Source organism: Tachypleus tridentatus, chromosome 10 (assembly GCF_004210375.1).
Source record: "Tachypleus tridentatus isolate NWPU-2018 chromosome 10, ASM421037v1, whole genome shotgun sequence".
Taxonomy (NCBI): Eukaryota; Metazoa; Arthropoda; class Merostomata; order Xiphosura; family Limulidae; genus Tachypleus; species Tachypleus tridentatus.
In genome coordinates this window covers 134,289,501-134,305,914 of record NC_134834.1, presented here as the reverse complement: position 1 = coordinate 134,305,914, position 16,414 = coordinate 134,289,501, and the positions used below count along the sequence as shown (strand labels likewise).

Below are 16,414 nucleotides of genomic sequence, written 5' to 3'. Positions count from 1 at the left end.
GCGGTTTAAAGACGATCCCTGAATTAATATATGTATCAGATGTACGAAAACCTTAGCCAATTTAGTTGTTTTACATTTAATACTTTTTGGCACTGTTAAAACAGTTTTTGATATACAAGTCATCAAGTTATGTGAAACGTAAGACCGTTACAAAGTCGCAGTGAAACATTTTGAAATTATTTTGTTTCGTAGGTAGTGTGATGCCACCAAAAACTAACTGTCTTTGGGAAAAGTATATAACAGCTGTTTCCAATGTCAGATACTTATACAGTTATATCATAAAGACTGATATCATAGATTTGACATTTAGAAAGTGTGAATATCCCTTTTACATAATGCCATTGGAAACCATAAGGAACACATCTATAACCAATCATATCCAAATCGAGGGAAGCGCAATATCTTATGACAAGTGAGAACATATGACTATGAAGGTTAGTGTTAAAGCTATCAATGTGCCCAAGAAAATAATATGCAGTAAAATGAAAAACGATCTTTGTCACAAGTCACTTGTACAGAAATTGCTTCCAAAACATATGTATTCAACCGTTGTATACCTGAAGCACTTAAAGAATCAAACGTCTATTCACGATATCCACACGAAGGCACACCAGCGAAGTAGCCATATGCAACATCTATGCTTTTCTAGTACACTACGCAAGAAAAGGGGAATGGTGTTATTATGTCAAGAAAATGTTATAATGGAGCCTTTTAAAAGGTGGTTGAAACTACTCTGTAAGACTATTTTTCAAATGAATCGTTGTCAAGAAAAAAAAAAAGAGTATGAACAAACATAGCGACTTGGCAGTAACGATTTCGTAATGCTCCAAATCGTTTTGATGTAACTTACTCAGTCTCTGTTATTATTAACAAAGATTCATTAGTAATGATCTATTTTAACTTTTTTCTTATACCCAGATAATCATGTTACTGAACATGTTGGTTTCATTTAAAAACATTTGAATGTTTTCAACCCCTTTGTAGTATACTGGCTTAAAACTCAAAGAGCAGTTCTCTAATCATTATTTGGTAAAATAATCGAGAAACAATTTGACAAATGACTGTGCTTTCTTGATTCCAGTGAAAATCACTCAGTTTTGACCATATAAAATGTTGTTAAATAAAAATTCGATTATTTGATACAAATGCCAATAATTTTTTTAAAAACGTATAAGACCTTGGTATAATACTTTCATTATCATACAAGATATCTGCTGTTAATTGTAATCTAATTTAATCGTAATTGAAAAGAACAGTGGCTCAGTGGTAAGTCTGTATTTTAAAATTCTGGATTCGACATCCGTAGTTGGTAGAGCACATATAGCCTATTGTATAGTCTTGTGCTCAAGAACAAACACGCCACGTACTTCCAAAGAAATAATAATAGTATACATAACTCTATATTAACATAAAAATATTTTTATCACGTTCACTAAAATAAAAATAATCTACATTTTTCTCAATCGCTTAAGGAAGGACACTATAGTCATGGGCAAAATCAGAGAATTAACAGGATTAATCGTATGAGATTTTATTATAAGATTTCCTACACGTTTATCAAAGTACAGGTCTCGTAGGTGTATAAATTATATTCAGGAGGCAATGGACTTAAAAACATTTCTTCATTCAACCGAACTTAAAAATGGGTGTCATTAAGTTAAATACAACATTTAGGCCTAACTCAAATTTTTTAAGCTACCATAATCTTGTAATATTTATTAAGTTATGGCCGAAAATATCATTAACAGCTCGGGTACGAAATTAATAAATCATTTTAATTACTACAAGTAAGAACGGTTTATTATTAATATTCATTATTTTTTTTTATTTTCATTTCTGATCTTTGTAGACAACTTGTATTTATGAAAACCTAATACTAAATTCCAAGAAAAATACAAGCTATCTCTAATTGCATATTTATTTCATGTAAATATTCCAAGGAACTTGACCTCAAAAACCCGCTAATTCATAACATTCATGTGTTTAACAGGAAGAGCCATCATTATGCATTTTTAAACATCTTTTAAAATACTTCGTTGAAAATTCGCTAGCGTTATGATAAAATGTTTCTTTGCGCTGAAACATTACATTTGTCATGGTTAATAAAATAATTCTATCATTTAATTTCTATAGTTCTTGTAGAGTTTGTTTTCAACTTGAAAGCGTTTGTTATATCATTCAAAATATTTTAAATTTTATAATTCTAATCTGCTTTATTCAAAATAAAGGCATCGACATCATTATGATTATTATTATAGCTAATAATTCTTCTTTACTGACGTTAATAAGTTTGTATGCAGAATTATAATTACTAAAGAATAAATAGCTATATTGCTTATTTGAGTCGTATTATCACCAAATGTAATATAACTATAAGACCCTTTTTTCTTATTTTAAACATGTTATAACTGTTGTTCAAAAGTAAAAAATCTTACATTTAAGTTTTAAATAATGGATATGAAACTTTTAGTCTCATGCTAGCACTTTTCTTTTTCATTCATGATATATCATAAGAGTTAAATGTACATTATTAGGATAATTAGTAAAAGTATTATTTGTCTAATATCTTCTTTGCTGGATAAGTTTACCCAAATTTTGATATCTATTTTGGCCAGTATTTTATTTTGTGTATTGTATATCGTTGTTATTGTTTAGTTTCGTGAAAGCAACTTAAGTATACTTAAAATTAACACAATTAGATTGAACATTATTTTCACAACCTCTCAAAACAGCTTTCGAGATAATTATGTGTTGCAATATATCAAATGTTATTTTTCGATTTTTCTAAGTTGTAATAAGCTTATCACAAATATTATTAATGATAGTGTTATGTGTGCGTGCAGGATATCTAATTGCTATTACAAATATTATAATTAAACAAATATTGTATCACATACTAGTACTCTCGCTCTCAATGAGTGTGACACAGCGTTGTCACCGTTCGTTTACGATTCTTGCGAGAAGAAGCAATGTAAAGACATTTATGTATAAAACAGGCTGCTTTGATTCATAAATTGAATAGTGGGCTCAGTGAAATGAATTCAGCAGTCATTCTGTTATTGTAAAGAAAAATCGTTAGTTAAAAAACATGTTTATCTTATGTTCTACATTTTGAACGGAAATTAATTATCTTTTAAACTCTATTTTCAGAATTACTCTGGAAGAAACCTTTCCAAGTAAGTTAGTTTTTTTGTAGTTATGCGTGGCTGAGTAGTTGTCTTGCCCGAAGGGAGAATCTGGCGGTCCATGGTTCGCGGCTGCTTTTGGGACAAAAAAAATGCTCCGTAGTCGGCGCAGTGAGTAATCTGTAAGAGTCACAGTCAAATCACATGAATCTATCAGACAGTAGTCTCGCCAGTAGTCGATGGATGACGCTGTTACGTAGCTGATTTCTCCCTTCTATATGAGTTCAAAATTAGGGGTGGCTTTACCCAGATACAATTTTTGTTGCTTTGTACGAAATTCTGAAACAAACCAAGTTTTCTCGTGTACTCGTACACTGGTATCCGTTAACAGTTGTTTCGGAAATGTTGGAATTTGGATTGTTCTTAAGAATTAATCAAAACTTTAAATCTGAAATTAATATAGAAAATACAGAAACAAAAAATAATTACAGTTTGAACATCCTTAAACAGCACTTTTTAACTTATTCATTTTTAAACAAACTCCTTCTTGTGAAGTACTATTGACACTGTTAATTCACTACAAAACACACGTGAATATGAACATTTCTCAATTTTAACCCATTCTTATGCTTCAACTTTAAGCTGAAATTATAAGTTTATTTTTAATTATTAAATGTGTCAATGTTGAGAATGAGAAGCTTAGACATGAGCTGACAGTAACAACACAGTTGTTACCATTTTCTGGTGTATGACTCATGAAGCCATTTTCTGGTGTTTGACTCATGAAGCCATTTTCTTAGACATGAGCTGATAGTAACAACACAGTTGTTACCATTTTCTGGTGTATGACTCATGAAGCCATTTTCTGGTGTTTGACTCATGAAGCCATTTTCTTAGACATGAGCTGATAGTAACAACACAGTTGTTACCATTTTCTGGTGTATGACTCATGAAGCCATTTTCTGGTGTTTGACTCATGAAGCCATTTTCTGGTGTTTGACTCATGAAGCCATTTTCTTAGACATGAGCTGATAGTAACAACACAGTTGTTACCATTTTCTGGTGTATGACTCATGAAGCCATTTTCTGGTGTGTGACTCATGAAGCCATTTTCTTAGACATGAGCTGATAGTAACAACACAGTTGTTACCATTTTCTGGTGTATGACTCATGAAGCCATTTTCTGGTGTATGACTCATGAAGCCATTTTCTTGAAATGATTTCCATTTAAACATTCTGATCGAATACTTTCACTTTCATCATACATATTGCTAACAATGTAAATTTAATTGAAAGAAAATAAAGAAAATTAATAGTCAATTGTTTTTTCCATTTTGATTTAAGATATAAAAGATAAATCTGAAATACTATTTTTACAAATTGGACAAACTTAAGGAAAAGCGAAAAAACAATCTGAAGTTTACGTGATCTATATCCAAACTTTATTCTTGTTGGATTGTAATCGTGTACCAGTTGTGATGTTTAAACAAAAATATTGATCTAATAGTCCATTTTTATTCTAGGCTGGAAACATAAAACACATTTCTAGCGTTCAAGACAGTCAACTACAATCTTCAATTACGTACACACTTCTTACTTGATTATTTGTTTAACGTATTGTTTTTGTACACAGGGTGATAATATCAAGTAATGAAATATTACTTATATTTTAGGGACATATTTAAAGAACAAAATCAATAAAATAAACAACTAGAAAACAATGCTCACATAACACGTGATGTTTTGATCCAGCTAACGCATAAGTTGTAGTACAGGAATAGGCTAGAATTAAAAGAAGTCAAATTAGTGAAAATTAATAAGAATTTAGTTACTTATAAAAATGTAAACTCAAGCATAAATTAGTACAGTACATGAGAACATAAGTTTAGGATAATTATAACACAGATTGAAGGACATATGAATAATTTTAATTTTATGATTTTAATTTTGTACTGTAGGACAGCAGTAGTGGAGGTGAAAGTTGTATTTGACAGTCTGGAGCAGGTGACATACACTCATCGACCAAGGTATGAGGTAAGTTGAAGCTGTTACTTCTGGTGAAAACAGTTATTTATCAACTAAAATCTACTGTTTTATAACATGAGAATTGAGATAAGAGGTAAGATTGAACTTACTATATAATGAGAAGAAAATAATTATTTTGGCGTACTAAACTTTAATTCCACGTTCAACTACTTCACTGTGTATATATAACTGTTATGTAAGAGCCAACACACAAGAAGTGAGTTTTTTAACAATTAAAATATTCTTTCAAACGTTTATTAAATGGTTATAAAACAACCGTTTTGTATTTTTACAATTAGTTTGTGGAACTCTTCAGCTACCTGGGAGGATACATTGGAATTTGGTTAGGAACATCTTTGATATCCTGTTTAGAATTACTGGAGACTTCTTGTAAGTGGGCTCTTGCCCAGATGAAAAGAGGTCGCGTGAAAAGGAAGATAACTAGGCAGGTGCACGTGATAAGTAAATCCAGGCCTTAAGATGAGAGTATTAGTGGTTACGGTTGGAACACTCACTAATAACTAAACATTCACGGCCTCGTTACCCCCGATCACAAGCACACGAGTTAACATAAAAAATATGAGCTATAATTAGTTCATATTTTGTTGCCGACATAATTTGTTTGTATTTCGATCACAAATTTTAAATTTATACATGTACGTTTTAAACATCGGACTGTATTTACTAAACAATTAATGTAACAATTAATGTACTGTTTAAAGTAGAAAGTTCTACTTTGTTAGTCATAAGAACACGAAGAGAACAATAAAATCGTTTTGTCTTGTTACGATCAAACGCACAATTACATTTACTACACAGATATAAAAGTTTTCTATATAGACACTTCGTTTACTTGTTGGTTATTATTGGAAGTTTCTAATAATAATTTTTAAAAAATCGTCCTATATGCGGTCTGAGTGCTACGGTAGGGGCTTGGGTACCTTTAGATTTGAAGGGTGGACATCAACTACTCATTATGTTGGGATAAACAATATTTTTAGCTGCACTGTTATTTGTCTCGAATAGTACCTTTGGAAGGTCTGAATTTTGTCGTTCATTTTTCTCTCCATATCAAGCAAACATATAAAGCTCACTCACTACATTATTGCAAGTGTAAGAATATTGACTTAAGTTAGCATCAGACGATCAAGAATATCTACATTTCATCATTTAATCTAAAGCTAATGAAGCTTTTATATCGTACGGAATATAAAAGAGAAATAAAATGTGATTAGAGAATCACTGTTATTCTTGTAGTCTAACGACCACATAATTGCGATTATAAATTAGTAGCTTTTAAACTAGATAGTAATTATTAACTAAGAAAGTTTGTAATCAATAACTAGATTTGGGTGATCGTATGGACGGCTATAACAACAATCGATATTTTAACCATAAATATGAAATCAGTGAATAAATTAGAAAACGTTTGTTTTTTACAAATATGTATTTTATATCATCTCATTATACTTCAAGTACCTACATATCAAACCAGAGAAATATTTAAATTTGTATTACTTTCAATAGCTCAGCGGTAAGACCGAAGGCTTATGACGCTAAAATTCAGATTTCAATACCTGTGGTGGGCACACCACAGATTGCCCATTGTGTAGTCTCGCGCTTCACAACATCCAAACCACAATAAGTTTTGAAAGCTTAACTTACCTGCATCGCACTTTCATAATATGAAATGAAGTTAAGGTTCATAATACAGCGTTTAGAAGAGCTATATATTTTGTTCTAAGAACAAATAAGTGTACCAAAACATAAATTTAGATAGAGTTCCATTCCAGATTTGACCTTTGGTATTTGTTGCTTCTATTGTTTTTAAATTGGCAGCTTCCAAATGTGATACTCCATATCTTAGAGACTAAGAGGACTGAAAGTGTGACTAAGTATAGGATTTTGAGGCTTTAGAGCTCGGATAAATACGTCAGACCAGTGCGTTCAACATGTTTGGAAAAGGTGAACCTATACACAGCCAAAAGTTTAATAAAAAGAAAACTTGTAGGCCTAGAATGTTTGTCCTAGTTTAATTTTAACCATGAATCAGAACGACAGATCAAGATTTGAGTCTATTTTACAAGGGGCTTTTCTTTGATGCTAGTCGCATCAAACAACATCACCGCAAGAATGGTTAAGGACGAAGAGACAGTTACTACTTGACAGTTTTCTGGCCTTGATTCGTGTTGTTGCTTTCACAATGTTTTTGTGTAAATTCATCGCTGCTTTAACAAGCACAAATTCATCATATTTTGTATCATTTTCCCATTCTCTCTGGAGAACAGTACCAACGGATATCAAATGAACGTCGCGCTCTTCCTTAACAGATTGCAGCTCAGTAGAGTTCGCTACGATGCGATCTTTCACTCTTGTCGAGTGCATAATTTGGACAAACCTTGCCAAATTGTATAAGTCTGTCTCTATAGAGCCAGACTGGGTGTTACACTTAAACATTGGAGAGGTTTATTGCGTTTCTTTGTTGGGAAGTGTGCCCTCTATTATTTTTGTTCCGGATACTACTTTGTACAAGACGACCAAACACTTTGATATTTTGGTTCGCTAGCAATTAAGTTCTCAGGGAAAACTGTTGCAAGACACTTCTCATCAAACAGTTTTGTACACATCTCTTAACTATTTCGCTAATCCTTTTTTTTTTTCATTGTCTCATACAGTAACTCACATGAACAAGTAGGCTTGTCACAAAATAAGCACACAATGCTCTTGGCAATGTTCTATTGTCGATAGTGTCGTTCATTACGTATTTATACTTAGACCCACTCGGTGCTCTTTATTTTCCTTCTGACTACGGAAATAAGTCTGGATATACAAAAGCCTACAAATAAAACTACATTTTGCTGAATGTCATCATAGTATTATTTTAATGCTGTTTCCGTCATTTAGCCGTGAAATGTTTAGTGTTTTAGACAAGCAACCAGTAGTACTAAAAGCAATCATATCCTCTGTAAAACTGCTATATTTCCAGCACTGGCATTACTGCATTTCTGAAGTGCCGATAAACAAATTTTGTCATTATTGTTTACTTATCAAATAATGCACTGTGATTGGTTGTTAGGCTCTACTGAAGAAATTGAGTCGAAGACATTCTGAAAAACAATATTCGTGATACATTTTTGTGCTTATCTGAAAGAGATTTGAGTAATTTTCGTTAATTTCGGAAGAGAAGGTTTGTGATGATGACCAGACCTATGTCTGTTAGCTGGGTGCAGTATCAGAGAATTATAAAAGGTAGACATCCTTATAACTGACAAACTTTGTGATCTGGCACATTTAAAAACGTTTATTTTTTAATTCTGTAACTCCAAAAACTCCTTCTAGACTTCGAACTGGGGGCAAAGAATCAGGGAATCTAAGACGTAAAATGATGTGCGTTTCTTTGGAACGATTATCCTGAAAACATCTTTATTGAACTTTCTAACCATTAAAACCTATAATACGGTCTCAATTTATATAGTTATCTAGTTATCAGGTTTAGGTTTCTTATAGGCACGCCACCTTCAAGAATTACAAACATGCTAGTCTGACATCCTTAACAATGCTTTATTTAAACTTTAGGTTTCAAAATCCTATACGCAAGCAATGGAATGAATGTTTAATGCGTCTTAGATCCGAACTATTGAGTACAGATCTTAGATTTCTTACGTCTAAATTTTGTTCCATAATAATAATCCTAATCTATATTATCTTACACGCTACCATTTATTCATATGCCATTTAAACAAAATATGTCAAAGAAAACGTTTTGCAATTTTATGTATTACATTTATTATGCCATCTTTTTTACTTTACATAAGAATAAACGAATACATCAAGATATGTGAGTTCATTTCACAACCTTCCGTTTCCAGCTTTATATTTATATTGATATAATTAGGCAATGACTAAAGAATGTTCTTTTAAAAATTATGTTTGAGTTACTGTCTAATTCATTCCAACCATATATATTTTAAGTTGACTGTTACGTTAAAGCACGTATATATTGCAACATATTCAGCCTGCCTTGAGCACTCTAATTTACTATATAGCAAAATTTAAAGAAAATTTACTGAATTTTATGAAAGTATATTAATAACTAGCCAAAAAATATTGCTCTTTACAAACTAATATTTCTAAACGACTTAAAGCCTTATTAGACTCTTTGCTGTTTTATTAAATTGTCTCTAGTTGGTTTTGGGCATTCTTACCATTTTTATCTACATTGTTACTAATTGTTTGTTTTTTTTACGTTATCAGTAGTTGGTTTTGTAGATTGTTAGCAGTTGATTCTTGCATTGTTGCTGATCGGTTTGGACATCTTCACTAGTTGGTCTTATATATTGTTAATAGTTGGTTTTTGTATTGTTACTGGTTGGTTTTATACATTGTTAGTAGATACTTTTCACATTGTTACTATTTGTTTTATACATTATTAATATTTGCTTTTTTCATTGTCACTAGTTGTTTTTTGTACATTATACATTAGGTTAGATCATAAAATAATGATGAATAGTGTTAGCTAGCTTCCTTCCCTTTAATCTATCATTTCTAAATTAGGTATATCTAGTGCAGATAGCTCTTAACTATCTTTGTCTAAAATAACAAATAACATCGTTGTTATGTACGTCATTTAAATACCTATTATTTTACATTTTATATTTGAATAATAAATTGTTTTTTTTCCTTGACTTACCCGCACATTAAATTATAAGTAATCATATTTGAAGGTTCTTTCCCACCTTCCCGTAACTCTAACAAGACAGACCAGAAGGGGCGTAACTAACAGCTCCCACTGTTAGATCTTGGGCTGCTCTTGTTTTACAGAATTTTAATGTTTGATTAGCACTCTTACAGAACAATCAAGGGCCGCAAGTGCGAAGTATATTTGTATGATAACGGGTTGCGAACCATGAACACATATTCTATCTACTCTAATACTTGATGTCGTAACTTAAGAGTGAAAACTAAATTTGGAAAGAAGACGTATGCTCAAAACATTTAATGAGGCTTAATTTGAATGATCTTAAAATAAAGGATATTAAATAAAAATGAATTTTCCCTAACATAGTATCTCAGTTAAAATGTTTTCACTTTCTGGAAAGTGTCATTTTCAGTCTTCAAGAATGGATAATATTACAAGCATTTGAGCACAATAGGTTTCCATGAATATTTTACCGTGAACTAACCGTTATAAAGTCAACTTTGAGGAGAAGCACAAGTGACCACATTTGGGATTTATGAGGTTTATTTCCGGTGTTTTGTGGTTTCGTCAGAAAATTCAGGAAACGTTACTTCTTGATGCCAGCAGCTTTTGTAACATGTATTACGCCTAAGTAACATTACATGTAGATGTCAACATACATCTAGACCCCAACAGCCTACACTACATCTAGGAGCAATAATTTCATAACATCTAAACGTCAACAATTTTCGTAACATTCACACGCTGGTAGGTTTCATCTAGACAGCAGCAGCTTACGTTACATCTACACACCAACACCTTTGAAATCAAAATTAACATTCACACTTTACTTGCAGTTAATTTTCTTTCTTTATGGTTGATAATGACCTGATAATTTCCTAAGTAATTTTCAAGCAAGGCAATACCAAGAACAACAGTGACTGCTAATGATCTATTGTTTTGTTTTTTTTACATATCTTTTGAAATGATCATATACGCTATATTTAATCTCAATTCTCAACAGATAAACCATTAAAGCAGTTCTTTCTTTAAACCCAAGCTCATTCACCGATTTTCTTTCACTTTTGCGTTCGACTCGTAATCTGAGGGTTGCGAGTTCGAATCCCCGTTACACCAAGCATGCTATTATTTTCTGTCATGGTAGCGTTATAGGATTACGTCCGTACTAAAGTGGCCGAAGAGTTGGCTATGGATTTAGATAACTAGCTACCTTTCCTCTAGTCTATACTATTAAATTAAGGACGGTTAGTATAGATAATCCTTGTATAGACTCGCACAAAATTCGAAAAACAAACAAACACTTTGATATCTGGATTTGATCATGTCTGGGTTACTCATATAATGTTAGTTATTACCTGTATTTAGGTTTCTTCCTTAAAATATCTTTTGTTTTGATTCGGTTAAAGTTGCATTATTTCTCATTTAATAAGGTAACAATTTCATTTTTGGAAATCTTCAGTCCTGTTACATAAATATAATTGATGGAAATTAAATTAGAAATGAAACTTTATTGCAACCAAATAAAATATCATTCATGAACCATCTTTATCTTGATTAACTAGTTATTCCATCCATTACAGTTATTATAGCTGAATGCCTGTTATGTGATAGTAAATGCTGCTTAAATTTTATTTTGAAAATTAACCTAAGTAAATATTTATGGACATGTTTTCAAAAATTAATCATATTATAGTAAAAATATATGTACGAAGAATGATTATCTTTTTACCAGGTATTTCACGAAAATAACATTTTAATGTATGTTTAGTAATCTCCCGCAAGCTGTCATTGATTGTAATTTTGACTTATTTATAGTTTTATGTTCAAATATTTTCTTGAAAAATCCTTTTGCATAGAACCAATAAAAAAACTGCTTTTAGAAGAAATATTTTCACAATGTTAAATGCCTGACCCTGCGATTTATTAATAATTGTAGACGAAAAGTCAATTATTTTAAAGTGAGGGGAAAGATCACGAAGGTATAATTTTTTATGAAAATGCTTATTTTTTACTAGGTTTTAAGTAAAAACATGAAATATTATGTATTGTGATGCACTAAAAATATATTTAAGTTGTTTCTCACACAATCAATCGCGTTTATTATGTATTCAAAGAGTCTTTTGCAAATGTGATAATAAAGTGAGAGGAAATAGATATGATAATAAAATTTTCAACTGACTGGATTTTAACTCAAAATCTCCTCCTGATAGTCTAATGCTATAACACGTATGACAATCAGTGTTATATCAAACTATTAGTGCATAATTCAAAGTACTCTTGTAGATGTTTTTTCCTGTGTGTTTTTTTTCCAAATAATGTGATATATTTTTTTCTAAACATTGAAAATCAAAACTCAAAATATCCCGACTCGACTGGGATTTGGACTCGAGATTTCTGTTGAAGACAAACCATTGAGTCAATTTGATCTATACCTATAGTTAAGGGTTACCTCGAATTTGTTTTATATGTATAGATTATCACAATATGGTGTGATAGAGGTGTGTACTATGTGGTCAGACAAGAGTAGCCCAAGAATTAATGGAGGTTGTTATTTGTTAGTTGCTTTCCTTTTAGTCCATTTGTTCAAAATGTGGGAATGGCTATTTGAAAATAGATAACATTCCATAACGACATCATTATTAAAGCGTAAAACATTATATAAAATTACTATTTGTACATTTTCCTAAGTCACTTCTTTCTCATATTTGACAAGAAATTTTAAAAGAAATGCATGTGTACAAACTTTTATTTATTTTAAGAAACTGAAAAGGCAGAAAGATGTAACTTATGCACAAACGGATTAGCACAGATTGTCATCGTTAAGCAATCTAATGTAATTGATATCTAAACCGATCTGCATTTTAACTTCATTAAAGTAAGAATTAAGATTCTTCATAGGTGACTACTTTGGCTTTCATTTGCAAGGACTACAGTACTTTTGATGTGGTGAATAATTAATTATACAAACAAATGGATTGTAGAAGAACCACTGTCAAAATGACATTCATCTAACAAGTTGTATTTGCATTCTGGAAAATGTTTAAACAGGAACTAATGGACTGGATTTAAGTGAAAAGAATATGAATATACTTAAATGCAGAATATAAGATGTGTTAAAATAAAACGTGTGACATGTGAGAAAATACAGAAATGTATATTTTGAAAACGTAAGGTTCACATGATGTGAGCATCAATTATACCTTTTGTTTGATTCTATTTTCAATAATAAACGTGGCAGAAGTCAAAAATGGATAATGTTCGTAAAATAGATTACCTATTTGTGATTTTTCTTTTTGAAAAACAATCAAATTATGAACAGTTTATATTGTTTGAAACTTTCGAGGCATGAAAAGACAACCAGCCACACAAAAATTGTGACAGTAGTAACCATCACGTTTGGAACCTCCATTATTTCTTAATAACAATGTGTGAAAAGTAACTAATAATATTTGCTACAAACAACGACCAGTAACATTGTACAAAAACCCTGAATAGTGTTTAGTATGGTTTCAGTTCATTTAAGTTTGTAAACATAGTCATTTTTGTTTCATCATGAGAGTTAAGAAACGTGAATTTTCTGTTTATTTTGCATAACAAGAATATATGGTATACATTATACAAGAATGTACGAAATAAGTTAGATATAATCAACGCGTACATGTTATAAAACAACAGTAAATCAACCATATAAGCACAGTTCTGACTAAAGAAATATAATTTTAAGTATAAAAGGGTCTAAAGAAAGTGTTTCAAAACTATTCACAATTTTTCTTTATATTTCTTGATCATATTACAATGCAAGAAACTGTAGCTTATAAAGCGAAGTCCGTGTACTCTATTGTGTTAACATAAAATACCAGAAGATGTTCATGTGCATTTTCTTATAACAAAGCCACATCGGGCTATCTGCTGAGTCCACCGAGGGGAATTGAACCCCTGATTTTAGTGTTGTAGATCTGTAGGCTTAACGTTGTACCAGCGGGGGACGTATCAGGTGGTAACACACTAAATGTAATTTGTAAAATGGTTTTAAGTCGCGTTCTTGCAATATTTTATTTATTTATTAAAGTTCAATGCAGGAAAGTCGAGTCTACAAAATAAAACATCTCCTTCGGTGTTTAAAATAGAAATATGAAAACAACAGTTTTAAGCAATAAAAGTTTTCCTAAAATTATGTATAACTTTTTAAATACTTTATTACAAGAAACCAACGTCTTTTACGTGACATTCTTTTATATGGTACGCATATATATTTAAAGTATAGCGAGGCGTCATAAGAAAAACTTATAACTGTTGCTATAATTACATGTTACTATCCTTCATTACAATACGAAATGACATTTTACCGAATTTAGTCTTTCTACTTTGATGTGTGCTTGAAAAGAAATGGGAAGTGACATAAAATGTGTACTTTTTAAAGAAAGAAATGTTCACTAAACCTTTCCTTAATTATGTTATATTGTTATATTCTAATATACCAAACAAAAGACTAAGAAGTAAAAAATATGTCTATTGTACTCAGTAAAACAAAAGGAATTTTATTCTGATAACAATAAATTTGACTGTTTAAGCTTTTAAAGCTACGAGCAAGAAATATGGGGGAACGGTAAATGTAATAGCTTTTTTTAAACAGACTACATTGTGTGAAACGAACCATTTAGTAGAAAATGAACAGTTTTGTAATGTTGTTCTTTTGTTGGACGCATTTTTGGACTTAATAACAAATCATTTTAGTTTCTTCCTGAACCCTTCTGCAAACTTGTATGCTGTTGTAATTTGTAAGACTAAGTTTCCAAAGGAAAATAGCTTTTTAATAGTACTACGACTAATATAACAAAACAAAAAAGTACGTGTATAGTTTTAAGGGTAATTGATCGAATAATTGAATGTTTACGGTAATTCGTACTAATAAAAATACTTTCCTGAGACTAAATACCACAGTTAATGACTGGCACTGTAGCAATCGAAAACAACTTACTTCAATTGACCAACTAATTTACTGATTTTCGTAACTATGACCTATTCTCGTCACTTTATATTCCTCGAATTTAATACATTCTTAATATCATATTTAGAATATTCTAGTATTTTAAGTATTTGATTTTAACGTGATATGCCCTTTAGCTAACATTTAAATTAAAATATTAAACAATAATATGTATAACAAGTGTAGTTTCAAGCAAAATGCAGAAATGGGTATTTTGCTAAATATCTAATATCATTGTGCAAAACGTAGAAGCGAACATTTTTTGTAAAATTACGCTATTATGTAAGAAGTCACAGCATGTTTACACATTAAAATACAATTGTATTTATTGTGAAAGTTTATAAGGATGTTATAATTGCAACAATATTAATATAAGAGAAGCACACTTCGTAGTTTAACCATTACAAATATCTTTGTGGAATTTTTGAGATATTAAACAATTGCAATGTATATGCTTTTGTTTGTTTGTTATTAAGCAAAAAGCTACATAATGGGCTACCTGTGTTGTACCTACTACAGGGATTACAAACTGAGGTTTAGTGTTATAATCCTTCAGACATATCGTTAAGCCAATGGAGATTACTTTCATAGAATGTTTAAGTAGTAAAATAATTCCAACTTATGTAAATAATAAAGTAATTAGATTCACGGTTTTTATTAAATGTTTCAACATATGTACTTAGAACTTTCCTTCTGGAAAACATATCTTACAAAATTAGCCACAATTTGATGGCAGTTTGTGTGTATGTGTTTTTCATATAGCAAAGCCACATCGGGCTAGCTGCTGAGTTCACCGAGGGGAATCAAACCGCTGATTTTAGCGTTGTAAATCCGTAGACGTACCGCTGTACCAGCGGGGAACAATGTTAGGTTAAACTTATGTCTTAGAATACTTTGATAATGTCATTTTGTAAGTTTGAAGTCAGGTGCTTATACTTTCAAATGTTAAATTTCCATCAAACCATCCTTTTCTCCGATAGGTCAGCGCTACGTTTACAGACTTACAAACGCTAGAATCTGGGATTCGAATCCTCGCGTAGGACATACCAGATACCCTATTGTGGCTTAGCTGTAAAAACAAACAAAGTTGAAAGCAACCCTAAATCTTGTAACATTGAAAATCGGATTTCGATACCTATGGTTAAAACTCCACACATACCCCATTTTTGTAGCTTTGCACTTAACAATAAATTAATAAACCTAGACTGATAACATTTAGAAGTTCATCTTTGTAACATTTAAAGCTGTCGTTAAATTTTTTTGACATTTTAAAGTTGATTTCACAAAAATATAAATATACATTTCTTCGTTTTCTGTGCCGCTTTAAACTTGTTTGTTTGGTAAAACCAAAGTGTTTTGCAAATAAAAAAACAAAACTATTTATCTTTTGGTGTCTGTCGACACGTTAATGTATACAAATTTTATCACTATTAGAAATCTTCACTACTGTCCACTCTTCTTGAAAATGTAATGTTTTTTGCATAATTCTTCGTATGATTTTTCAATTGCATGAGTACAAAACACTTTACAACGTCAATAAAGCAGTTTTTAGAAAATAATATGGTTTTATAAGATACT

The 16,414-nt window shown here is 31.0% G+C and overlaps 1 protein-coding gene and 1 long non-coding RNA gene across 17 annotated transcripts in view; one reads left to right on the top strand and one right to left on the bottom strand.

Moving 5' to 3' along the window:
- The window catches only part of LOC143230363 (degenerin-like protein unc-105), a 98,856-nt gene extending 83,570 nt beyond the window's left edge, over positions 1 to 15,286 (top strand). For all 16 annotated transcript variants that reach the window (XM_076463811.1, XM_076463813.1, XM_076463823.1 and 13 more), the window contains 3 exons: positions 3,151 to 3,176; positions 5,084 to 5,159; positions 5,450 to 15,286. In XM_076463811.1, coding sequence (XP_076319926.1) covers positions 3,151 to 3,176; positions 5,084 to 5,159; positions 5,450 to 5,629 — 282 coding nt within the window. In that variant the 3' untranslated portion in view covers positions 5,630 to 15,286. The remainder of the gene's footprint in view (positions 1 to 3,150; positions 3,177 to 5,083; positions 5,160 to 5,449) is intronic.
- On the bottom strand, positions 3,340 to 7,037 carry LOC143230365 (uncharacterized). The gene is made up of 3 exons (XR_013016413.1): positions 6,816 to 7,037; positions 4,854 to 4,907; positions 3,340 to 3,573 (listed from the first exon to the last, which is right to left on the bottom strand). It is a non-coding gene; the product is annotated as an uncharacterized LOC143230365 (long non-coding RNA).
- Positions 15,287 to 16,414: the final 1,128 nt, after the last annotated feature.